Raw genomic sequence first — 26,390 nt, 5'->3', positions numbered from 1 at the left:
TTCTTCCCCTCTTTAGTGGGTTCTCCCAGGCTTGACCTATTGTTTGGCCTCTGCATCTGTTCCTTTCAGTTGCTTGATGATACCTCTGAAGACCATTGGCACAGGCACCAATCTCTAAGAATAGCATAAAAATCATTTGAAATCATTTTTCTCCTCTCTCTCTCTCTCTCTCTCTCTCTCTCTCTCTCTCTCTCTCTCTCTCTCTCTCTCTCTCTTTCTTCCATTGTATTTGGTTCTATCCTTAATCTTCCTGATGACCAGCTACTAGTTCCTGGCCATCAACACAGTGGCAGGCATGGGAGCCTCCTTATGGTATGGGCCTCAAGTTGTACCAGTCACTGGTTATCAAAAGTTCTGACTCACCCTTACCCCGGCACATCTTGCAGGTAGAACATATTGTAGGTTGAAAATTGTGTGGCTGCAGTCCCTGCCTCTTACATGAATACTGAGGTTTTACTTATGTCCTTAAACTTATGCAGCAAACACTTTACCAGTTTAATCAATTCCCCAGCTCTTTGCACCATCCCTCTTCTTTTGTAACTAAGCTGCTTGCCTAATTTTTCCACAGATCCATTCTCTCTGAAGACAAGTCGATCTTCATTTAGACAAAATGGCATCTCTATTTAAAGATTTTGGCTTTATATGGTACTGGAAAGAGCTAAACAAGATAGAATTCATGTATTTTAAGGAATTACTCATACTTGAAATTCTACAAATGGGTCTAAAACAGATTTCTTGGACTGAAGTAAAGGAAGCATCTCGGGAAGACCTTGCCATCTTACTGATAAAACATTGTAACGCGAATCGAGCCTGGAATGTGACCTTCAAAGTCTTCCAGATGATTGGTAGGAATGTTACCACTAATAGGGCAACAGGAGAGATTGCTGGTGAGTTGATCAAAGCTGTTTTAAGTAAGTGAGGTTTGTGTCATAGCTTTGATAACTCATCTTCATGTTCATGTACCATGGGGACAGCAGGTGTCATGGCACATTATTCTCCTTGACAAAGGGGGCAGCTTCATGCAGACATGTTAGATCTAGTTTATGTATTCAAATGTATAAGGGTAGCATACCCTAACCTAGATGGTTAAACTACTACACAGGACAGTATTAATGTTCTCCTCAAATCTAAGCTGGAGCCTTAACTCTAGAGTGAAATGGTAGCACTGAGGATTTAAGGCAGCAGCAAGAGAAGACACCTGAAAGAAAAGAAGATGGCTTTGTCTGCAAGGTGCTTGCTATGTAAACATGACAATCTGACCTTGGATCTCAGCAACCACATAAAAGCAAGGCATGGTAGCAATATGGACAGGTAGCTTTGCAAGTTCTGTGCTAGCTGAAAATTTTTGATTCTAAAATTGAGATGGAGAGCCTAAAAAGATGACTTAGTTATTAAGAATAGCTGCTCTTATAGAGGAACTCAGCTGTGTTTCTAGAACCTATCAGGTGGTTCACAACCATCTGTAACTACACATTCAGGAGATCCAATGCCTTCTTCTATTCTCTGAGGGCACTGCAGACACCTGGTGCACATGCATTCATGCAGACAAAATCACCTATTCACCCAAATTAAAAGCAAATAAATATTTATTTTAAAGCAAAGAGCAGCTGAAGAAGACACCCAATGTGGACCTTTGGCCTCCTCATGCATGTGCACTCTACTCCTCCCCTCTTCACTATCCCACATACATTACAATTATGTATTTGAAAAAACCTTATAAAAGAAAAGACTTGTTCCATAGACATTATGATCCTGAGAGTCATACTTTTATTTATCCTAGTGGTAGATACCATGGATGCTTTAAGGTTTAATTTATTTCTCTGTCTTTGAGGTTCCAGTGTCTTACTATGATAATTTGCTTTTGCTTTTTCTATGATCATTATGCTTGGGATTCACTGATAATATTATATTTGTGGCTAGAAAATTTTCTTTACTCTTCAGTCTACATTTGTTTCACGATTGTCTCTGTGGTGCTCTTTCTCTCCCACCCTATTTTGAGATTCTAGTCACACATATTAAATCTTTAACTAATTATCAAAATATATGAGAACAGTTAGAAATTATTTTATGTGTATGTGAAAGTACCTACATATATGTATGTGCCCCATGTGTGGACAGTGCCCTTGGAGGCCAGAAGAGGACATCAAATCTTCTGGTACTGGACCTACAAAAGGTGGATGCTACCATGGGGATGCTTGGATATAAACCCAGGTCTTATGAATGCTTTTAACCATTGAGCCATCTCTTGAGCCCCACATATTACATCCCCATACAATGTCTTTTGTATGTCTCTTTTCTCTTTTCTAGGCTCTAGGTTGGATTTTGTTAGTAACTGACCTTAGGCCCTCCTTCCCCTGTACAGTATTGTAGTCAACCTGTTGACTTCCTTTGACTTTTCTCACACATATTTTTCATATGTACACATATGAACACTTGTGTACTATGATGCACAAAAGGAGATCTGAGGGCAACTTCTGAGTTAATTCTGATTCTGTCATTTGGATCGTGTAGAATAAACTGAGGACCTCAGGCTTGACGAAAAACGCCACTAAGACATCTCAAGAGCCCCCATCTGTTGATTCTTAAATTTATTTCAGACCTTTTACGAAGGTATAAAATTTGCCTTGCTTTTTCTCAGTTTCCCCTGATTCATTAACCTGCCTTTAATTATTTTTGAGCACATTTTAAAAATGAATGTTATACTTGGCATACAAAATGTTTCAATGTTTAATGTGTGTGTGTGTTGTATCACTGTGCTTTGCTTGCAGTATCCCCCACTGTGATTCTTCCTTCACTCATTTCCCTGCCCCTAGTTCTCTTTGCCCCCATAAGTCCCTTTTCTCTTTTTGCTTTCATGCCATATATATATATATATATATATATATATATATATATATATATACACACACACACACATACATACGTATGTATATATATGTATATATACACATATATACATATGTATGTATATATATATATATGTATACACACATATATATGTGTATATATACATACACACACACACATATATATGATTTTGTGTATGTTGAAAGTTTTAAGGTATCTTTTCAAAAATTGCACACATGCATGAATGTGTATGGGATTATGTGTGTGAGTGCAGAGGCTGCAGAGTCCAGGCACTGGGGAGATGGGTCATAGGCATAGGCATAGGCATTGTGAGCCAACTGATGTGTGTGCTGGAAACCATTCTCAGGACTTCTTCCAAAATAGCCAGCTCCCTTAACTACTGATTCATGTCTCTAGTCCCATTATTCTATACTTTTAATGTCAGTGTGACACTACCCATTTTCATCATTATGTAGTCAATCTTACATTGATAATAATACCATTTTTCAGTTTTGTGGTCTTATGGAAACAATGTATAATTACACTGTGTTAGGTATACACATCTGAGTATGTGCCAGGGTTTAAGACACTGATGTTAAGAGTTTGGAGAGCCATGCATTCTGCCATACATGGTTGGAAATTTTGCTGTCCCAATAGAGCAGCTGCACACAGCACAAAGTACTATATAGTCCTGCATATTATCTATGAATGCCATTCTTTTTGTTTCGAGTGAATACGTTTGTTAAATACATAGCAAGTCAAAGTAAAATAATAACTAGAGAATGATAGAAATATATGGTATGTAGGTAGGAAAGAGAGAGAGACATAGATATTTAGATAGATGACTAGATACCTAGATAGATATATGGATAGAGACATAGATATACAGCAAAGCATCATTAAATTTGGGTTTCAAAAGTTCTGGTAGAAATTGACAGGGGAAGCCTCTTTAAGCCAACAACTAGAATTTCCATGCAGAGCAGAGAATATCATCTCAAGTTTTATTCCAATTGAAAACCAGTTAGTGCTAGGAAAGTTACATCACCAAATCAGGCACTCATAATATCATCAAATTTTACTCTCACACATCCAGCAGAAAACAGGTTGGGGAGGGGGAGCTAGTTGGAGCTCCCAGTTGAGCTGTTTCTCCATGGCTGAGTTCCTGACTGTTCTAGTGCTGGCTTCTTTTCCCACTGCAGGTACTTTTATATAATGAGGCAAACAGCCATAAAATTTTTTGAAATGGTTCATGATTTAGCTGATCTCAAAGGTTACTCTTGAGGTGTTTTATTATCTTCCCTTCCTATTGCAGAGTTAGGGCTCAACCCATCCTCATACAAGAACCCAAGAAAGCTCTATACATAAACAGGTTTGGGTCTGAAATCATGGAAAGGGACAACCTCACTTCAAATGCCAGCTTCTGAAAGAGCAGAATGACAGTTTAACTGTAAAATATTCATGAGACACAAAGAAATGTAACTGTGCTCCTAGGCCAGTGAAAATCTTCTCAAATTAACTAGCATTGTTCTAGGCCCATAGACTTCTACAAACATACATCATGAGGGGGAGGTGGCTAGGAGCATGTCCCACTCTTGCAAAGAACCTGATTTCAGTTCTCAGCACCCTGGAGGGCCACTCCTAGACAGCTGTAATCCATCTCTGGGTGTATTTAACACTTATGACCTCTATTGGAACCCATAAACACATTATTGAAAATCAAAAAAAAATTTAAGTGTACATTCTGAAATGAAAATATAGAAATCAGACTATATATGAGTAAATGTTTAACTTAACTTTGATATATTGTGGCCTTTTTTCCCCACTCTCTGACTCAGCACACTCAACAATATATCGAGCTCATTTAAAGGAGAAGCTGACCCATGATTGTTCTAGAAAGTTCAACATCAGTATTCAGAATTTCTTCCAGGATGAATATGATCATCTTGAGAACCTTCTTGTACCAAACGGAAATGAAAACAATCCAAAGATGGTTGTCCTGCAAGGTGTAGCTGGAATTGGCAAGACTATTCTGTTGAAAAATTTAATGATTGTCTGGTCAGAAGGCCTGGTATTTCAGAACAAATTCTCTTATATCTTCTACTTCTGCTGTCATGATGTGAAGCAATTGCAGATAGCAAGCCTGGCTGAACTGATCTCCAGAGAGTGGCCTAGCCCCTCAGCTCCCATGGAGGAGATCCTATCCCAACCTGAGAAACTCTTATTCATCATTGACAGCTTAGAAGGGATGGAATGGAATTTTACCCAACAGGATTCGGAGCTGTGTGACAACTGCATGGAGAAGCAGCCAGTAAATGTATTGCTGAGCAGTTTGCTCAGGAAGAAAATACTCCCCGAATCATCTCTCCTCATCTCCGCTAGTTGTGAGAATTTTAAGGAATTGAATGACTGGATTGAGTACACAGATGTGAGAACAATAACCGGCTTCAAGGAAAACAATATTAATATGTGTTTCCACAGCTTGTTCCAAGATAGGAACAGAGCCCAGGAGGCCTTCAGTTTGATAAGAGGAAATGAGCAGCTGTTCACTCTATGTCAGGCCCCTGTGGTCTGCTACATGGTGGCTACTTGTCTTAAAAATGAGATAGAGAGTGGAAAAGACCCAGTCTCCATCTGCCGACGTACCACCTCCCTGTATACCACTCACATCTTAAATTTGTTCATTCCCCACAATGCCCAAAATCCAAGTAACAATAGCAAACACCTGCTGGATAACTTGTGTTTTCTAGCTGCAGAGGGCATGTGGACTGATATATCTGTGTTTAATGAGGAGGCTCTAAGGAGAAATGGGATCATGGATTCTGACATCCCCAGATGGAGACTGGGTCTTTTCCACTCTCTATCTCATTTTTAAGACAAGTAGCCACCATGTAGCAGACCACAGGGGCCTGACATAGAGTGAACAGCTGCTCATTTCCTCTTATCAAACTGAAGGCCTCCTGGGCTCTGTTCCTATCTTGGAACAAGCTGTGGAAACACATATTAATATTGTGCTGGATATTGGAATTCTTGAGCAGAGCAGGGAATCTGAAAATTCTTACATATTCCTCCACCCGTCTGTCCAGGAGTTCTGTGCGGCCATGTTTTATCTGCTACATAGTGAAACGGAGCACTCTTGTCAGGATGTTTGCTTTATAGAAACACTCCTGTTTACTTTTTTAAAGAAGGTCAAAAAACAGTGGGTTTTTTTGGGCTGTTTCTTCTTTGGTCTTTTACATGAAACAGAACAAGAAAAGCTGGAGGCATTTTTTGGCTACCACTTATCTGAAGAATTAAGGCAACAGCTGTTTTTGTGGCTGGAACTCCTATTGGACACTTTAAATCCTGACATAAAAATAAATACCATGAAGTTCTTTTACTGTCTGTTTGAGATGGAAGAGGAAGTCTTTGTACAGTCAGCAATGAACTGTAGGGAACAGATTGACGTTGTGGTTAAGGATTATTCTGATTTTATTGTTGCTGCCTACTGCTTAAGCCATGGTTCTGCACTGACAGACTTCTCCATTTCAACCCCAGATGTGCTGAATGAAGAGCTAGGCCAGAGGTATATGTGAATCTTTTCACTATCTTTACTTTTTGTTCCATTTCATAAGCTTTCCTTATGTATTGACAGATTCAAAATTCACCCTTACTGGTTGTGCAATGGCAAGTGTTCAGCCTAGAAACAACATACAAACAACAAAAACAGACTCAACAGGTTGTGTGTGTACGTACATACATGTAGGCATATGTATGTCTGCTTATATGTGTATTCATGTACAGAAACACATACGCTCACATATATGTGAAAAAACAAATTCACCTTCTTTGACAATAGCTTCCACTTTTTTAAGATTCATTTTTATTTTGTGTGTATGTAGCTACATCTTAATATGCACACATGTGTAAATGGCCTCAATTCCCAGAAGATGTCAGCAGATCCCCTGGAACTATAGTTAAATGGCAGAGGGTTCTGGGATCCATATTCTTAATATCAGAAGAAACATAAGCACTCTTAACCACTGAATTGTCTACAGTCTGATAGATGCCATCTTGAGCCCCAAACTGACTCTTTTAAAGATATGTTATTTCATCTTATTGATACTTATTTTTTTTTCGTAATTGTTCTGAGACAGGATCGCACTATGTAGCTGTGAAAAGTCTGGAACTCTGATATCCAACTGCCTGTCTGCAGAGTCCTGCAATTAAAGGCATGCACCTCCATGCCTGAATATGTTTCTTAATTATTAGTTATGCATATATATTTAGCAGTGTTGCATCAGTTCATGTGTATAGGGGCCCAGGAAGTAGTTCAGTTCACAGAGTATTGCCTGCTATACTGCTCAGGGAAAGGATTTGTTCCCCAGCATCATATAAAACTGAGTATAGTGGTACATACATGTAATCAAAATTCACTGATAGTGGAGCCAGATCAAAAACTCAGGGTCATCATTGCTTATTTAGCAAGTATAAGACAAGCCTACAATTCTTGACACAGTGCATATAAGGAATAAAAAATATTAAAAGGTATGGTGGTATCATGTTTGCAACCCCAGCACTCAGAGAACAGAAGCAGGAGTTGCTCTAAGAATTTTAAACTAGTCTAGGCTATACTCAAAGTCGGTTCCAGGTGAGTCTGGCCTAAGGAATGATATTCTGTATTTATAAAAAAAAAAAAAAACCTTGAACAACAAAAATATATGTGGATAACTTATGATCACGTGCCTTTTTTTTCCCCCTTCCATTGTGTGGATATAATGCAGGTCCTCATCTATACTGGGCCAGCATGTTACCAGGAATGCAATCCCAGCTTTTTTTTTTCTTTTTAAGACATTGTTTAGCCTTTTATTCTTTGTGTAATCAAAACTAGCATTGAATTTTTAATCCTTCTACAGCAATAGCATAAGTTAATTTGGCAGTTTAAGAGCCCTGGAATTTATCCTTGGGACTTTCCTTTTTGTAGTTAAAATGGCCGTGTTATCAAACAGCAATGATATTATTCAACCATACTGTGAGCACCAAGTGTAATGATCTATGTCATATGTGTTTTCTACCCATCTGAAACATGAACATCATATACAGATTTTTTTTTTGATCTCCTAGCTGCAAACTGCCTTGCAAACACTAAGTGTCATGGAGACTATGGTGATGGCTCAGTTGCACAAATATGAGAACTTCAGTTTCATACCTAGATCCACATTAAAAAAAAAAGAAAAAAACAAAACAAGAAAACAGTTGTGCCTAGTAGCATGTTCCTATAATCCCAGCACTAAATGGGCAGAGACAAGTTTTCCATATGTAAGCACATAAATGAACACACATGCATGTGTTTATGTACTCCACACATGTACACACAAAAACATTTACTAAATTAACTAGTTTACTACTCAGGAATGTGTAATGTTAACTGGCAAGATGACTCAACAGATAAAAGTCCCTGCCCTCAAGTCTGATGATCTACATTCAATTCCTTAGACCACAAAGTAGGAAACCTGATTCCTGTGTGTTGTCCTTTGACCTCAACACATATGATGTGGCACACACACCATCTCCCACACCACACACACACAAAGTAAGAAATGTTACAAGGCAAATTTGATTACCATGTTGGAGGTGAGAATAGTAGGCAGAGAAGTCATGTACATTATCCAAGATTATAAACGGAGGAAGTAGTTGCATCTGAAGCTTGAGCCAGGAGATCCTCCTTCCAGGTTTTATCTCATTGGCTCTGGCATCCTGAATCATTTCTTTCATTCTAAATGTGCCAAGGTTATCTATAAAGGAGGTTTTCTTAACTTCAATACTGCCAGGCCATCTGTATTGTCTTATTCTGCTTTGGGAGTGGGGGGGGGGCAGGGAGGATAGGTGAAAGCATCAGACAAACCTGATCCCCAGTGTGTAGGATTCTCAGAATCCTCTGGCCCTTTCCAGTAGACATTAATTGAATCTCTACACTCAAGCTGTAACATCCAGAATCCCACTACCTTGCCATGTGTCTAAGAACTGCAAATATGAAATGACCTCACCTGGCTACCCTTACTCAGTATAGGGAGTCAGTTTGCTACATTTATGTGCTGTGACTTTTTGTAAATGAATAGAATCTGAAAGTGCTGGCAGGTTTTATCATCTATTTATTTTTATTTTATGGGGTTGAATGCTTTTGTCTATGTGTGTGCATGTACTTGGACTGCATACAGTAGCCATGGTGGACAGAAGGGGGTGTCATATATCTGCGAGATTGGTGTTATGGATGGTTATAAGCCAGCATGTTAGTATTGGAAAATGAACTCAGTTCTTCTGAGAGAAAAACAAATGGTCTTAACCAGTGAGCCATCTCTCCAGCCCCTTGAATTAATTGTCTAACAATAAAATGTATTTCTTTCTCCTCTGTTACAGGGGAAAGCTACTCATACTTTGGCATGAAATATGCTCTGTGTTCCTAAGGAATAAAGATATCAAAATACTCAGAATGAATGACACTATTTTCAATGAACCGTTCTTTAAAATCTTATATTTTTATTTGAAGAAGTCCAGCTGTATCCTTAAAACACTTGTGTAAGTTTAAAGTAGACTTTGGTTTAGTCATATCATGGAAGTAACATAAAAGTCTTCCCACCATCTCTCAGCTAACTCCATAAACAAAAGCTTATATAGTCTAAAGTGGAATCTCACTGCTTGGTACCACTAATGTCTATAGCTGACTGTTTTTCATTTAGAGCTATCCCATGAATTATAGGATGATAAGAGCATTTATAGGGCTCTGCTTTCTAGGTGCTCAGAGCTTCCTCATGTAAAAGCCAACCTTGTCTCTGCAAGTTTCTCAAAGTTCTCATGGAAAAGAAAAATCACCCAGTTTGAGAACCAGTGAGCTTTGTCACTGGGTTACAAAATTAGAGTGATGTTGCCATTATGGAATATGGCATCTTGCCAAAGATTAGAGCTTAGGCTGATTGTAAACTGATGGATTCCTCTCTTTATTCTGCAGGGCAAATAATGTTTCCTTTTTATGTGATAAGCGCCTATTCTTGGAATTGATTCAAAGTTACAATTTGGAGGAATTGTATCTCATATCCACATCCCTCTCCCACAGTGATGTGGAAATGTTGTGTGATATCTTGAACCAGGAAGAGTGTAAGATACGCATACTGCAGTAAGTCTTTGTGTTCACCTACCTCACTGAGTCTCCTCAAATGGGGCATCTTAATTTTGATCCACTTGCTGTGATTAAAAAAAGAAAAAATTCTGACCTAAGCAATAATTGATTTTTTTAATTGGATCCAAAATTTCAGTTTATGGGCCATTGGTGTGGCTAGTGAGAGGAGCAAAACAACCCCCCCCAAAAAATAACAAAATCAGAAACAAAAACTAGAGGCATAGTCACATCACATGCACAGTCAAGAACAAAGAGCAGTGGATTAATGGACACAAGCTCCTGCTCAACTAATTTCCTCCACTTCTATATAGGTTAGGGTCCTGCTTCCTGAGTAATGTCCACCTACAGTGGACAGGTCTTACCATCTCAGTTGACTTCATGAAAAAATCACCCATAAACTGGGCCACAGAACGTCCCTATCAGAGAAACCCTCATTGAGACTCCCTTTCTAGGTGATATTAGATTTTGTCAAGTTCACATTAATATTATCACAGGACTACAGTTTTTAATTTGTGCACTTGTGTCCTATTTTTCTATTATTCATGTGTAGATTTCCTCACTTTAAAACCTGATCACTAAGGTCAATGAAATGAGTTGGTTAAGGCACTTGTTGCCAACCCTACAACCTGAGTTCTATCTCAGGACCCACATGCAAAAAGGAAAGAACAAAGTTCTACATGTTGTCCTGTTTTGCTACACATCTCTACATAATCTTTTGAATGATGTAGCATTTGTGCTTGGGCACTCACATAGAATGTAAATAAGTAAATAAATGTAATTTATAATAATTTAGAACTGCATTGTTACATGCATTTCTTACTCTACTAGAAATCTAGAGTTCAGTGCTCCTCCTCCCTGTGGTGATTCACAACCATCTGTAACTCTAGATTCACACAATCGTATACCTTCTGACATGTGCAGGCACTAGGTATGCATGTAGTACACAGACACATGCAGGCAAAATACTCACACATGAAATAAAAAAATGAGTAAGTCTAATGTATATTTTTATTAATTTGAACTGATTATGGAATGTGAAATTTAATTTCTAGATGAGAATATACACATTGAAAACCATTGTTTCAGTTCAGATTTCATGGCTTCCTACCTGTCTTAGGACTCAGTACTCTCACTCCTGAGTGTGTCTCTGGATGCATGACTCTATTTGCTGAAAGATGGGTGCTTCCTGAGCCATTTGTAGAAGGTATTCCTACCTGAAAAGCTGAAATTTTTGACTGAAAGTAAGCTTGATGAAACTCCAATGGCTCTAGGTATTAAATCTAGATGACTCTTAGATATTGTTGGTGGCAGGAATTTGATGACAAAAGATGCCATGTGCTTTACGTATAAAATTCAAAGATATATAGGATTGTGATATTAGAGGCAGAGATAGTAATTCCAGGTTGTGGCGGCTAATGACCGAAAATGGGGGAGAGGGCTGGAAATGAGTATGGAGGTCAAAAGTTATTTTTTATTTGACTTTTTAAAATTTACATTTCAAATGTTATCCCCTTTCCCAGTCCCCCCCCCCCAGACCCCCTGTCTAATCTCCCCTCCCCTGCTAATACAAGGGTGTTTCTGAATCCACACACCCACACCCACCTCCCTGCCCTCAAATTCCCCATACACTGGGGCATCTAGCCTTCATGGGATCAAATGCCTCGCTTCCCATTCATGTCCAACAAGGTCATCCTTTGTTACATATACAGCTGGAGCCATCGATCCCTTCATGTGTACTCCTTGGTTGGTGTGGTGGTTTAGTCCCTGGGAGCCCTGAGGGGTCTGGTTGGCTGATATTGTTCTTCCTACGGAGTTGCAAAGCCCTTCACCTCCTTCAGTCCTTTCTCTAACTACTCAATTTGGGACCATGCTGGGGATCTTGTGCTCAGTCCAATGATTGGCTGTGAACAACCGCCTCTGTATTTGTCAGGCTCTGGCAGACCCTCTCAAGAGAAGGCTATATCAATCTCCTGTCTGCATGTACTTGTTGGCATCTACAATAGTGTTTGGATTATTTGGTGATTGTATATGGAATGGATCCCCAGGTGGGAAAGTGTTTGAATGGCTGTTCCTTCAGTCTCTGCTCCACACTTTGTCTCCATAATTGTTCCCATGAGTATTTTATTCCCCTTTCTAAGAAGAAATGAAGCACATACACATTGGTCATCTTCTTGTGCTTCATGTGGTCTGTGAACTTTATCTTGGATATTCTGAGCATTTGGGCTAATATCCACTTATCAGTGAGTGATACCATCTGTGTTCTTTTGTGATTGGGTCACCTCACTCAGGATGATAGTTTCTAGGTCCATCCATTTGCCTAAGAATTTCATGAATTCATCCTTTTTTATTAGCTGAGTAGTATTCCATTGGATAAATATACCACATTTTCTGTATCCATTCCTCTGTTGAAGGACATATGGGTACTTTCCATTTTCTGGCTATTGTAATTAAGGCTACTATGAACATACGGGAGCATGTGTCCTTGTTATATGTTAGAGAATCTTTTGGGTATATGCCCAGGAGTTGTATAGCTGAGTCCTCAGGTAATACTATGTCCAGTTTTCTAAGGAACAACCAGACTGATTTCCAGAGTGGTGGTACCAGCTTGCAATCCCACCAGCAATGGAGGAGAGTGCCTCTTTCTCCACATCCTTACCAGGATCTGATGTCAACTGAGATTTTTATCTTAGCCATTCTGTCTGGTGTGAGGTAGAATCTCAGAGTTGTTTTGATTTGCATTTCCCTGATGACTAAGGATATTGAAAATTTCTTTAGGTACTTTGCTGCCATTCGGTAGTCCTCAGTTGAGAATTCTTTAACTCTGTACCCCATTTTTTAAGATAGTTTTATTAGGTATTTTCTTCATTTACATTTCAAATGCTATCCCAAAAGTCCCCCATACCCCCCCCACTCCCCTCCCCACCCACTCCCACTTCTTGGCCCTGGCGTTCCCCATGTACTGGTGCATATAAAGTTTGCAATACCAAGGAACCTCTCTTCTCAAAGATGGCCAACTAGGCCATCTTCTGCTACATATGCAGCTTGAGACAAGAGCTCTGGGGGTACTGGTTAGTTCATATTGTTGTTTCAACTATAGGGTTGCAGACCCCTTCAGCTCCTTGGGTACTTTCTCTAGCTCCTCCATTGGGGGCCCTATGTTCCATCCAATAGATGACTGTAATCATCCACTTCTATATTAGCCACCATATGCAGACACTATTGCATATGCCATCTATATTTTGCTGACAGGACCCTGATATAGCTGTCTCTTGTGAGGCTTTGCCAGTGCCTGGCAAATACAAAAGTGGATGCTCACAGTCATTGTTAGATTTCTACTGCAGCATAGAACAACAAGGGATCAAAATAGACACTGGATCCTAATTCCAGTAGACCATATTATTTATTAAAAGACAGTGAGAGACAAATGTTTCCTGTGGGAAAGTATTGCCTGTGTTGGGGAAAGGTGGCTGAGACTCTTAATAGCAGTGATATGAGGGTATTGCTTGAATCCATAAAAGGATAGGTCAGTTGTCCAATCTCTCTTTCCTTGGGCTTAGAATATAGCCAAAGGATGCTTTGAAAGTTCTGAATTCTTTCTTTCCTTGGATTATTATAGCATTTTGTGCTTACATGCTGACAAGAAGATGGTCATCAGTAAGAAACCTGTCTAGACTCTAAGGCAGAAACATCCCAGAAACCAAGTCCTCTCAGAAACCAAATAGACAAAATAAGTAGTTTTAATATCTTTCGATTGATACAGTCCTATTACTGAAGTTTAAAATCACAAACCTAAGAGACATAGACAACCATGGGGGCATGGGAGCACTGCTGGAGAGGAGGCATGAGAGTTACAAACACACATACTGTTCTTTCAGTGGACCCTTTTTTTCTAGCATCCATGTCAGACTACATCACAACTTTTAGCTCTAGGTCTGAGGAGCCAAACATTCTACACAGGCGCCCTCACTCACATGGACAGACCCACCCATATCATTTACAAATGTACATAGTTAAAAGTGAAATCTTTAAAACATGTACTAATGCACACATACACCAACCAGGCTTGCTTTCAAACCCTGTAGTTCCAACTGTGCAGGAGGCTGACACAGGAAGACTTCAAGTTCAACCATCAAAACAACCTTTGTAACAGGGTTGAGGAGGAAAGAACTATCTCTTCAAAGCTGTTGTATTTCCTCTACATGATTACTGCGCTATGTACCCTCACATATCATATATAGCCATTAATAATCATTTGAAATTTTTAATTGTTGCTGACTTAACATTTGTAGTTTTTCTTTTTGTTACTCTCTAGTCATTATAGTATGAGAATTAGTTGATATTTAAAATGTACTGCATAGTATATGAAGATTGGAGGAGGTTGGAACTAGTATATGGGAGAGTAATAACAGGTTTGGACACATGCTGAACTGAATCACTATACATATAACTCTTGAGTGCCTGCAGATTTTTGCATCCACAATGACTCTGACCTCACATGCACACACATTGCTCCTACCCATAAATACCAAGGTATAAATGTACTAAATTGCAAAAGATGGTCAACTAGACTGAAGTCCCTAACATAGGCACATAGAACTATGTCAACAACTTGGTTTTGAAATCTAGAGTGGACTCTCAACTCAGGTAGTCAAAGAATACAATGCCTATGAGATCATTGACCCTAGTTCATACTGAATGTGCCTCTCTTGTAATTTTGTATGCTAACATGGAAGAATATTAAGGTCTTTTAGAAGGCAGGAGAGAAAGACAGATGGTTTAGTGTTTTGGATAGTGCCAAGTGATTTCAATTTTTCATATTATGTATACCTATATATTTAATATTATGATGTTTAATGTTACCTGTCAACTTAGCACAATGGAGAACCATCTGAGAAGTATCAATGAAGGAATGACTAGATCAGATGGGTCCAGGAGAATGTCTGTAAGAGATTGTATTGATTTTGCTAATTAGACTGTGAAGACCCAGGTCACATTAGGCATCACTATTACTCTGGGTTTGGGTCCTGGCTTATTGAAGAATGGAAAAGATAGCCATGTATGTATGAATTCTGTGTGCCCTTGACTTTACATGTAGTATGAAGAGATGTTTGAAGGTTCTCCCGCCTTGACTTCACAAAATGAGGAAGTATAATCTGGAATAATGAGCTAAATTAAAACTTCTCTCCCCAAAATTGATTTTCATAAGGACATTGTCACAAAAAACAGAAATGAGAATAAATCAACTATACATTATTTCAAATATATACATTTTCATGTCATTTATTATACAAGACAACATTGATATCATTGACTATATTGCAATAATCAGGTAATTTAAAAATTATCATTATAGACAGGGACTGAGGCATTGCTAATAGGAATAGATTTAGGTTAGCTTCAGGTAATGTCTTCCAAACAAAAGCATTGTCCACGATTTACTCAGATTCAATGGTAAATCTGATGTGAGTCCAAAGAAATGAAGGGAGATGTGCTGGATAAGCTAAAAATTCCTCCCCTTGCTTGAATATTTTATTACACTTACTCTGTATAAAGTTTTCTGCCCATTCATATACTCTTCTTTCCCCCCTACAGTTTAGCTAACTGTTCCCTCTGTGAGCACTCTTGGGACTACCTTTCTGATGTTCTTAGGCAGAACAAATCCCTGAGACACCTAGACATCAGCTACAATGTACTGAAGGATGAAGGGCTAAAGGTTCTCTGTAGAGCTCTGACTCTCCCAAACTCTGTTCTGCAGTCACTAAGGTAGGTTTCCTTGAGCTTGGCCTTAGAGGCCCTATTTAGGAATCTTTAATGTATACTCCTGAGAATATGCAGAGTAGAGTCACTTACCTCAGGTTTCTGAAGACCCTTCCTTAGGACAGATAGATGTGTGCCTTGACCTCTGTGTCATGGTTTTGGTAAGTGGTGGAAAGCCACTCAGAATATATACATAAGGGACTAAGAGAGAGAGGGGAATTATGACTTGTGCTGAAGGGATGGTTAAGAAGTTTGGATGCATGCTAGAAAATGAATGTATATCAACAGATGGAAAACTAGACCTCAAGTTCTAGATAGAGGGTATATTACTGATTTCTTTCTCTAGTCACTGCGACTGTGATTAGATATCATATAGAAGCAGTTTAAGGGAGGCAGGGTTCATTCAAAGTCACAGTATAGAACTCTGTAATCTCTTCTGTTTGGGAAAAAGGCATGATGGAGTGGCAGCAATGTATATAAATTTTTTCCTCATTATTCTGGATCAGGAAACAGATTGTGGAGCTAAAATCCAGGTCTAGGATATAGTCCTTAAGCCTACACACAGTGGCTCACAACTACCTGTTACATCTCAATATCCCAGAGATCCCTGGGCTTTTAAGAGACTGTCCTCAGAGGGAATACAGTGAGCATACTCTAAATGACTAAGTCACCTCCCATGCACATGCCTTCTTACCCTGGCAAAGAACTCCTTTTTGTTGTAGTTTGGAAGCCTGTCAACTGACTGGTGCCTGTTGTAAGGACCTTGCTTCTACTTTTACGCAATATAAATGCCTGCAGTGGATCAACCTGGTGAAGAACTCCTTGGACTTCAGTGGATTGCTTGTGCTGTGTAAGGCTATGAAAGACCAAACGTCTTCCTTGTATTCCCTAAAGTGAGCTGGCCTCTGTTCTCCTTTATAATATGACTTTTTATGGCTAAAAAAGGGATCAATTGAGATTTGAAATGTGCACCTAATAATATAATAATTTAAGATTGACAGAAATAAGAGTTGGGGAGATGGCTCAGTCCATACAATACTTGCCATATAAAATAAGGACTAGAGTTGGTTTCCCAAAAATTACACGAAAAATCCATGCATGGGCTTTGCAATTGTAATTTCAGTACTAGAAAGGTAAATACAGGAAGATCCTTAATTTACACAGACAAACAGTCTATTCAAATTGGTGAGTTCCAGAACAATAAGAAACCCCATCTCAAAAATCAAGAATGATTCCTGAGGTTGGCCTCTGACCTCTGCCTGTTTACACACCCACACTCAAAATGCAAGTAGTTCAATAATAAGGTGGTTGGTCACAGCAATGATAATCCTGCTACTGCAGAACCAGTAAACACATCTTGTCAAGAAACTCCACCTTTCACTGATGGACTAATTGGTGTTTGGGGAAGGGACACTACAAAATATTCTTTTAAAATTCAAGTTAAAAGAAATACAAGTAATGTTCTCTCGCTGGGCAGAGGAAGGGGGTAGATATTGCAGCATTGTTAGATTAAGTATGAAGCTCCACCTTGCCCTGTGACTGGTGAGTACCCAAATAATGGTGGTACTTCGTACTTTTATAATGATAATACATAAAAAAATGCTTGTAAATATAACATTTTTTTTGCAGAGAATCCTAACATAAGATTGTTTTGATCTACAATATAAAAGTATATTCAGTTACTTATGTTTTTCTTCCAACACAGTAGTCATTAATTACATGAGATAACATTTTTAACATTTCAGTATTTTAAGATAAAATGGTCTTTATATTAAGCAATTTGATTTTTGCTCACCTGGAAATTAATGTGAGTTCTCTGAGAACATTTAAGATAGGCTAAGTGAATTAGGGTAGTCGGCTTGTAGATGAAGGTTTATATTATGTATTTTCATATAAATATGTGATTCAGAGTACTTTATATAAGCATAAGATATTTTATAAGTGCAATATACACTAAATAATATTATTTTTTAATTTCTCAGCATTTATCTCTGTAGTTCATTTTCTCCCCTATGGCCTTCAAGTCAACATGTGATTAAAGTAATTTTTATGAAAGTATATGAGTTGAGGTGCACATGTGTGTTGAGATTGTGTACAGGAGACAAGAGGACATGCTCTCATGGTCCTCCATCATCAGATGTCACCACTTCATTATTTTTGATATAGTATCTCTCACTCAAACCTTGGGATGAAGCAATTCTGAAAGATGGATTAGCCATCAAGGGACCTGCCAGTCACTGCTTCATTGGTTCTTGGGAACCACAATCATATGCCAATATTTCCAGCTTCCTCTGTAGGCATTAGGACTTAGTCAGAAGTCCTCATGCTTATGTAGCAAACACTTCACTAAGAGAGCTATCTCTTCAGATCTCCATGGTCAGGGTCACTTTAGGTAGTTATTAAGCCACTTATTTCTAGGAACATGAAACCTTATCACAGTGTCTAACCTTTTAACATTGTAACATGGCACACCCACAGTTCACTCTCATAAACTGTGCAGTCAGTTTACAAAACAAAATCTTATTGTTCAGAGTAAACTTATACTTTCCTGATAGACCTTTTCATAGCTTCAGTCATTTGCATGTGGCCCATGAGCTGCAGGTTGAATACACCTATAAGATGTTGGGTTAAAATGTTTATAACTCTACCTGTCTCTCTTGGAAGGAACATCCAGGCTCACTTCTTTAATATTTACTCTTGAAATTCCCATGCCCCTGGATATGTTGTGTGCCTGTAAGATTTCTTTCTTACTTGGTGTTACCTGAAGGTTTAGGGGGTACCAAGCAGTAGTGAATGCATAACAAAGTAGAAAGAGGTGAGTTTTCTATCATTTTAGGAGCCTTCTAGCTCTGCAATTGATTCCAATTCAGCCATGTTTACTCTGCACCTGGGGTCAAGGTATCAGTTCCTCAGATTTGATCTGCAATTTTAGAGTCATTATTTGGCATGAGAAAATAAAAATGTATAGGTGTCATTATAATGTTGTAGATCTTATGAAACTAGATAAGTGTATTTGTTTCTTCTTGTCCTCTTATCCCACCATGGAAAATCGCAGACAGACAGACATATACTACAATTGTCAAGTAAAGTAAATTGCTCAGTCAAGTAAAGTGACTGCAGTAGAACTATGAAGGCCTGAGTTAAGATTTTTACCATCCCTATAAAATAAAGTTGATTGTGGTCTCATGTGTCTGTAACCTTAGGTAGAGGAAGAACAGTGGAGGCAGTAGGCTTCTTGATGCTTACTGGCCATCCAGTCCATTAATGGCAGGTTTATTAAGAGACCTTGACTCTCGTGTGAGGCTATGCCAGTGCCTGGCAAATACAGAAGTGGATGCTCACAGTCATCTATTGGATGGAACACAGAGCCCCCAATGGAGGAGCTAGAGAAAGTACCCAAGGAGCTGAAGGGGTCTGCAACCCTATAGTTGGAACAACAATATGAACTAACCAGCATTCCCAGAGCTCGTGTCTCTAGCTGCATATGTAGCAGAAGATGGCCTAGTTGGCCATCATTGGGAAGAGAGGCTCCTAGGTCTTGCAAACTTTATATGCCCCAGTACAGGGGACTGCCAGGGCCAAGAATTTGGAGTGGGTAGGTGGGGGAGCAAGGAGGGGAGAGGGTATAGGGAATTTTCAGGATAGCATTTGAAATGTAAAGAAAATATATAATAAAATAAAATAGGGAGCCTGACTCACAAAGAATAGTTGCAAACAATTGAAGACACTTCCTCTTGACCTCTGACAGGCATGAGTATGCTTAAACACACACAACACACACAGACACATACATACACAAATTAAGTTTTTCCTTTCACTTTTAAAATTGTATGTGTATGTGTGTCATATATATGCATCTTGGCTTGAAGGCCAGAAGTTGGTATCAGATCCCTTGGAACTGGAATTACAGATAGTTGTAAACTGTAATGTGGGGAATTGAATTTGAATCCTCTGCAAGATTAGCCAATGCTCTTAGCCACTGAGCTCTCTATCCTGTCCCCAGAGCAATTTTTATGGAAGAGTATGGATTTTAAACATCTATCAGCATACCATCTCATAGCATGAATACACCACTCTATGAGAAGAAATATCCCTATCTCCCAAACTTGGTCTTAGAAAAAAATATGGAGGGAAAATGAGAATTTGGAAAGCACAAAAGGAGGGGTGAGGGTCTAGGGAAATGGCTCTTCAGTTAAGAGTACTTGCTGCTCTCACAGAGGACTCAGCTTCGGTTCCCAGCACTCAACATGACTGATTACAATTGCAATAACACTGGTTCCAGGGGAACAGGTGGCTTCTGACTTCCACGAGCACCTGCATACATGTGGTCCACATAAGTTCAAACAGGCAATGGAACATAAAAATAAAAACTTTAAACTGTAAACAAAGAGTGAGTTAATGCTGTTTTTTCTTTACATCTTTCTAGACTGCAAATGACTGACTTTGATGAAGAATCCCAGGCATTTCTACGTTCTGAGATACAAAGAAATAAAATCTTGAGGATCGAAAATGGTGTGTAAGCAGAAGCAGAAATCAAGGGTGGAGATTCTGATGCAAGAACAATGGATGTATTGTGAACTCAAACTACTTCTGAATGAAAGAGAGGAGGATCTTTATTTTGTCCTATTGTGTAAAAATTACAGGTCACTAACACTGCAGAGACAGGATTTCTTTTTGCCACATTCAGATGAGTTTTACAAGATATATGTGGCTTCCTTTTCGCACTACAGTTTCAGACACTCATGCTAAAATGACTGTCTTATAATGATGTTTTTCTAACACAGGTTTCTTAAGCACCTAATAAAGGGTAAAGTATCTTTAATTGTTTGGACTCTTGTAACAAGAGTTTTCCTTTATTTTGTATTACTGGAGCTATAGTGTAGGTCCAGGCAATAATGATACCCAAAAGGTTGTGGGGAAATTTTAGTTGGCTATGCATGTGAAGCCAGTAGCAGCAGCATGAGCAACTGCTCACTCAGATAATGGAAACTATTGCTGTTTTTCTGTTTTGTATTAAAGAATAACATAAGCATTATCCAAATCTACTGACTTCTAGTTTCAATTGTTAATGCATATACAGCTGGGTGTGGTGTGTGTGTGTGTGTGTGTGTGTGTATACACATGTGTGAATGAGTACATGAGCATCGTTACCCGCCAAGGCCACAAATGGATCTCAGATCTCTTGGAGATGGAGTTTCAGACAGTTTTGTGCTTTCTGCCACACGTATTTGGAAGTGAACTTACATTCTGCAAGAGCAGTCGGTGAGTTTAACTGCTGGGTCATTTCTCTAATCTCTCATCCATCTTGGCTTAGAAAGATGATGGCCATACTGAGGTCCTGAAAAAGGCTATCTAACTTGATTCTTATTCCTACTAGCAATCTGATTTGGACATTTTCTCTTATGTTTCTGGATGTGAAGGCATTTAAAAAACACATTTTTATAATTTTATTATTTCTTTGAGAATTTCATAGCATGTATTCTGATCATATTCTCCCACCTTCCCTCTTAACTCTCCCCAGATCCATCCATCCATCCTCTTTCCACCCAACTTTGTGTCATACTTGCTCTTCCATCAATGCCAATATGTGTTATCCAAGCCTTCTTGGATATGTGATCTTTTACTGGAATGTGGCTTAATGAAAACTGACTTTCAGTAGCTAACAGCTACACCTTCTTAGATAGGGGTGGAGCCTTCATGCCCAACTCTATACTCTTCCTGCTGAAATTTTGACTTAATTTGGGCTTACACAGGTGTTGTACATGTGAAAAGCACATTAAAAAAAAAAAACAGAAATCACTCATTTCTTCTACCAAACAATACAAATAAGAGCAAATGCTCTTTTAAATCATACCCTGTCTTATTTCTCTCTCTGTAAATTTCACAAGTAGCCTTGTTCTAAGACAAATGGATTTACAGCATAATCCATATATATTTAACCAAGTGTTTCAAGTATAAACAGTGACTTTTTTAGTTATGTAAAAATGCACCACATCTTTTGTTGTTCTGACCCTATAGCTACTTGTGCCTATCACCACAGATAGTGGGGGAAAATATACATGTTTAAATGCGTATATGTATATATGAATCTATCTATCTCTGAATTTCTAGAGTAAATCCCAAAGTAAATATGAACTATATATGCATGAATTAATTAATACCATTTTTAGTGATGTTTTAAAATGTTTAAATGGGATCAGTGAGATGGTTCAGTGGTTAAGTGTTCTTGCCACGAAGAAGGATTGCTTCAATTCCCTCTCTGGCATTCTCTTGGAAGGAGACAAATGCCTTCTAAAAGTAGGCCTCTGACCACATACAAATATGCACATAAAATAAATTCACAAAACACGTTCATGTGACCAGGTATGGTATCATACATCTGTAAACCCAGTACTCTGCAAAAAGAGGCATAGAGCTTGGAAATTTCAGTTTGACAACATAAGGAGTTTAAGGTTACTTTAGTCTACATGAGACTTTGTCTCAAGGAAAATCCCACCATAGGGGAGGGAGGCATGAACTCCCTCCTCTAGCTAAGTATCTATTGGCAGCTGATACTCCTAAAAGAGAATCCAATTTCTTTAAAGGTATGGCCACTGGTAATGTAATGTGACTGACCATAATCCAGTGGAAGTCCAAACATCCAAGAGTATAGGGGAACAGCAGAAGTTATATTTAAGGCTATTCAAAACCTGAATACAGTTTAGTGACAAAGTATTAGGTGACACCGTTCCTAGAGAGACATGAACTAGCTCTATTCACCCCAGATAGGGAACAAGGATAGAACAAAGAATGTATCACCTGAGTCCAACATGAGTGAGCCAGTGAGTTTTATTGGGGTTACTCAAAGGAGCAGAAATGACACAAAGTCTGCTACATCATTAAAGCCCACTCCAACATGGCTGAGATCTCACATCCAAAAAATAGGAACCTGGAGCACACTGTACAGCCTATAGGCAGCTCAGTAGGTTGGAGTGTACTGTCCAGCCAGCCAGCTGGCCTGTTTCATCTAGGCAGTCCTGCTGGTATCTATGTCCAAACTGCTGGCATGGTCTTTGAAGCTTGTGGAAGAGAGTCAGGGGCTGGACTCTGCATAGTCTTTACTATTAGTCTTCAGTGGAAGCAGGGGACACTAATGTATCTGGTCCATTTCTGGTCCTTTCTGGAGATATTTTGATTGAGTTACTTTATGTCTTAAGGAGCTGTGTCTGGGTGGAGTATTTCAGCTCCCCAACAGAACACTCTCTTATGTTACTTCCTTGTAAAAGTCTTGTCCTAAAAGAACCTCTTGTTTTCAGCTCACTTTCACATCCTGTGTTTTATGGAGTTTCTCTTCAAGGTGGCAGAATTTTAATCTTAGAGAAAACTGTTTTACAGCATTGTGGAAGGGAAGGCTGGATCTGGGCAGAGTTAGAGGTGAGGTGAATATGATTAAAACACATTATGCAAAATATTCAAAGAAGTAATAAATGAGAATGTTTCTATATGTGTTAACCTTTATTTTTTAACCTGGCATGTAAAATACAGGTACTAGATTTTCATATATCCCAGTATTTAGGGAATTTTTTTCTCTTATGTCTTGTATTGATGTTGTTATTGTTTTGGGTTTTTGTTTGTTTCTTCTCAAGACTGGCGTTACCTCTGTTACCAACTACTCTGGCTTTCCTAAAACTCACTTTGTAGACCAATCTGACCTCAACAGATCCCTTGTTGGATTTAAGTAGTGAAATGTGACAAAATTCACATCTGACTGGTCTCATGGGAGAGATTTATTAAAGTGAGGGGTACCAGGGCACAGAGGCTGCCACTGGAAGGGAAGAAAGAGATGAGGAGAAACATGGACTTTTATGCATGGCATATGCAGGAGAACATGCAACACAGTTGACAATCGTAATGTGCCACTTCTGGGCAGCTAGTGGTGACTTGTCCCATTGAGTCAGGTTACCTTGGGAAGATGATGGAGGAGTCTAATGGCCCTGCTGTCATTGTGTCCCTTTAGCTGGCCACGGAGGTACCTGATTGCCAATACCCTTGACTCTGCCTCATAAGTGCTGGATGTTGGGGAAAGTATCAGCTCAGGACTCCCAGTACCAAGTTCTTAGCACTAAGGAGCTTTACTTGGCCCAGAGGGACAGAGGGAATGGAAGAAGAGACAAATATATGAGATAAAGGCTGAGAGAGAAGCAAAAGAGAACAAGGGAGAGGGTTGAGGTATATTTGTCTTGGAAGGAGACAAAGAACTGCCTCTGGATAGAAGACAGAGTGGCTCATTAAGCAAAGAGAAGTTTATAAAGTAAAATGGATTAAAATCTGGTATTAGGGTAAAGTGATTAATTTTATTTAATCACATTAATAAGGTGAGCTATAGGGTTTTTTGATTGCTAGACATAAATACTTCAGTAATTGGATCTTGATAGTCAGGCTGAGCACGAGGAAGTAGCCAAATAAGGGACTAGATCTTGGTGCGTAGCTTTGAGAATTTAACCTAATGGTTTTAAACAGGGCAGAGGAAATAGGGGAGAAGGACAAGGCCTGTCAGAGCCATGCTAGTCATGCTTGGATGCTCCAGATGCCCAGACTCACTCTATTCCCACCTTTTTGTTCTATTACTGGACTTCTGAGTCTCTGAGAAGTATCTTTTATTCTATCTGGTGGCTTCCTGGTGACAATGGAACATTGTTGTTAGGGGACCTAAGGAATCTGGCTTAATCATTAAAGCCAGGAAAAGCAAACTGTGTCAGTTGATGTTCAGGTTCTGTGAGACAACCTGATAATATGGAAGTGTAGTCTGTGAAGCATATGAATTCTGAAGACACTGGAAATCATTTCTGATGAAATAGATAGGGCTGGCTCTATTGTTTCCAATCCAGCCAGTACTTGATTTGAAATCTGTTGGCACAGATTTCCTAAGGCAGAGGTGAAGTTAAGGAGTTAAGAGCAAAATGGTATTGGATGTACATTTGAAACTATAAGGTTAATGGTTCTTATAGCTGGGAAAAAGAGTCCAGGGAAAGAATGGGAAGGACCAGGAAATGGTGGAGAGATTCCGCCCTTCAGTCTAGGCAATAGATAGGAAAATTTAGGCTGTTGATTGTTAGAAGTACCTGTCTGGCATCTGAGAGTTCTTGAGAAGAGGCACTAAAGTTTAGTTGTTCAGGTTAATTGGTGAACTGCTGTTATCTTAAAGCAGTGTCTGGTGGTGTTGTGGAGAATAGAGTTTGAGAAGCTTTGTTACCTCAGGACAGTCTTTCTTAGGGTGTTCAGGTGATTTCTGAAACTGAAATATTTTAAGAACATGGATGATGGGGGAGGCTCTTGTCACACAGTGACAAGAGGAACAACCTGTAACCTAATTCTGGACTTGCGGTGAGAGTGTTGAGAGTACTTGGCTTTGGTTCCCTCTTAGTATTCTGGCTTACTCGGGATGATAAGAATGATACAAGAAAAGATGGCTACTGCATGATGAATTTAGCCTTCTCAGCAGCAGGGGGGTAGCTTCTTAAGGACTAAACTAACAGCCTCCTAGAAACTCTTTCTGTTGTTACATAACAAGGCATCTTTAGCAATTCAGGTTCTGCACCAAAAACTTGTTATGTGACCTAGCAGTTGTCTTCAAAGGTCTGTCACCTAAGCAGTTCTCAGCCACAGGAGACTTCCGGTTTTGCCAGGCATGTTTCCAGACTAGCATATGCAAAATCTCTGAGAATCCTTCAAAAGAATAATCCCATAAAATCTCAAATAACAATCACTGATTAAAGGCTACTTCAAAGCTTATGTGCCACCATTCCATATTTAGGATCAGGTACACGAGTTCTTCTAAAATTCTGCTGTCATCAAAAAAGATAAAGAAACATTGACTTTCATTGCTATTCATTTCACAATAGCCATGAAGTGGAAAGGTGCTAACTGTCTATCGGCTGATGAATTGGTAAGGAAAATGTGGTATATTTACATGATGGGATATTTTTAGCCATTAAAAAATTAGAAAATTCATAGTTTAACTAATGGAGTTGGAAATACTCTGAGTCTGGTAATGCAGATGCAGTAAAACAATTTTTGCCAGTTTCCTCCCATTTGTGGATGTTAGCTTTGATTCCTCAGATGGGTGCTTTGTATGGAATATTCTTTTTTTTTTTTTTTTTTTTTGGTTTTTTTGAGACAGGGTTTCTCTGTATAGCTCTGGCTGTCCTGGAACTCACTTTGTAGACCAGGCTGGCCTCGAACTCAGAAATCCACCTGCCTCTGCCTCCCAAGTGCTGGGATTAAAGGCGTGCGATAGGGCATTTATGGGGGTAGATTTTCAAGGAAGCAGAGAAAAATACTGTGGTAAAAATTTTAAAGGGAATAAGGAAAAATAGTTAAATTGGGTGCAGTGGGAGATTAGGGCAAAAGAGGGACTACATAGAGGGATAAAAACACTGGTGGTCTTTTGAAAACACTATATGGTTACTTCTGTGGAAACCTTCAGCATATATATGTTCATTGACCAGCAAATTAAAAAGGTTTTAATGGAGTTGGTTATGATACCTTATCAGATGATATTCCAACTAGAAACCTCATGCTTACAAACAACAATCTCAATTGCAGGAATGGTTACTTAATTTTCAGCTATTTTCCAATAGACTCATAGATTACCAAT

The 26,390-nt window shown here is 39.0% G+C and overlaps 1 protein-coding gene across 1 annotated transcript; it reads left to right on the top strand.

The window, feature by feature from the left end:
* The first annotated feature begins 610 nt into the window (after positions 1 to 610).
* Positions 611 to 20,274, top strand: LOC147003602 (NACHT, LRR and PYD domains-containing protein 4B). Its single transcript, XM_085841045.1, has 8 exons — positions 611 to 887; positions 4,683 to 5,681; positions 5,857 to 6,409; positions 9,241 to 9,399; positions 9,830 to 9,994; positions 15,590 to 15,760; positions 16,477 to 16,647; positions 20,181 to 20,274. Exons 1-8 carry the CDS (start codon positions 611 to 613, stop codon positions 20,272 to 20,274), a joined length of 2,589 nt encoding a protein of 862 aa, XP_085697171.1.
* The last annotated feature ends 6,116 nt before the right edge of the window (positions 20,275 to 26,390 follow it).

The sequence above is a fragment of the Mus caroli genome, unplaced genomic scaffold (assembly GCF_978045245.1).
Source record: "Mus caroli unplaced genomic scaffold, Mus_caroli_1 scaffold_8, whole genome shotgun sequence".
In the NCBI taxonomy this organism is placed as follows: domain Eukaryota; kingdom Metazoa; phylum Chordata; class Mammalia; order Rodentia; family Muridae; genus Mus; species Mus caroli.
This window is presented reverse-complemented; position numbering and strand designations above follow the sequence as displayed.

What these genes read in the sequence shown, in the direction of transcription:
- LOC147003602 (XM_085841045.1), top strand. Translation starts at nt 611, where the DNA reads ATGGCATCTCTATTTAAAGATTTTGGCTTTATATGGTACTGGAAAGAG. An exon ending in TGTATCCTTAAAACACTTGT is followed by an intron (nt 9,400 to 9,829) that starts GTAAGTTTAAAG and finishes TTTATTCTGCAG; the next exon opens with GGCAAATAATGTTTCCTTTT. An exon ending in TCTGTTCTGCAGTCACTAAG is followed by an intron (nt 15,761 to 16,476) that starts GTAGGTTTCCTT and finishes TTTTTGTTGTAG; the next exon opens with TTTGGAAGCCTGTCAACTGA.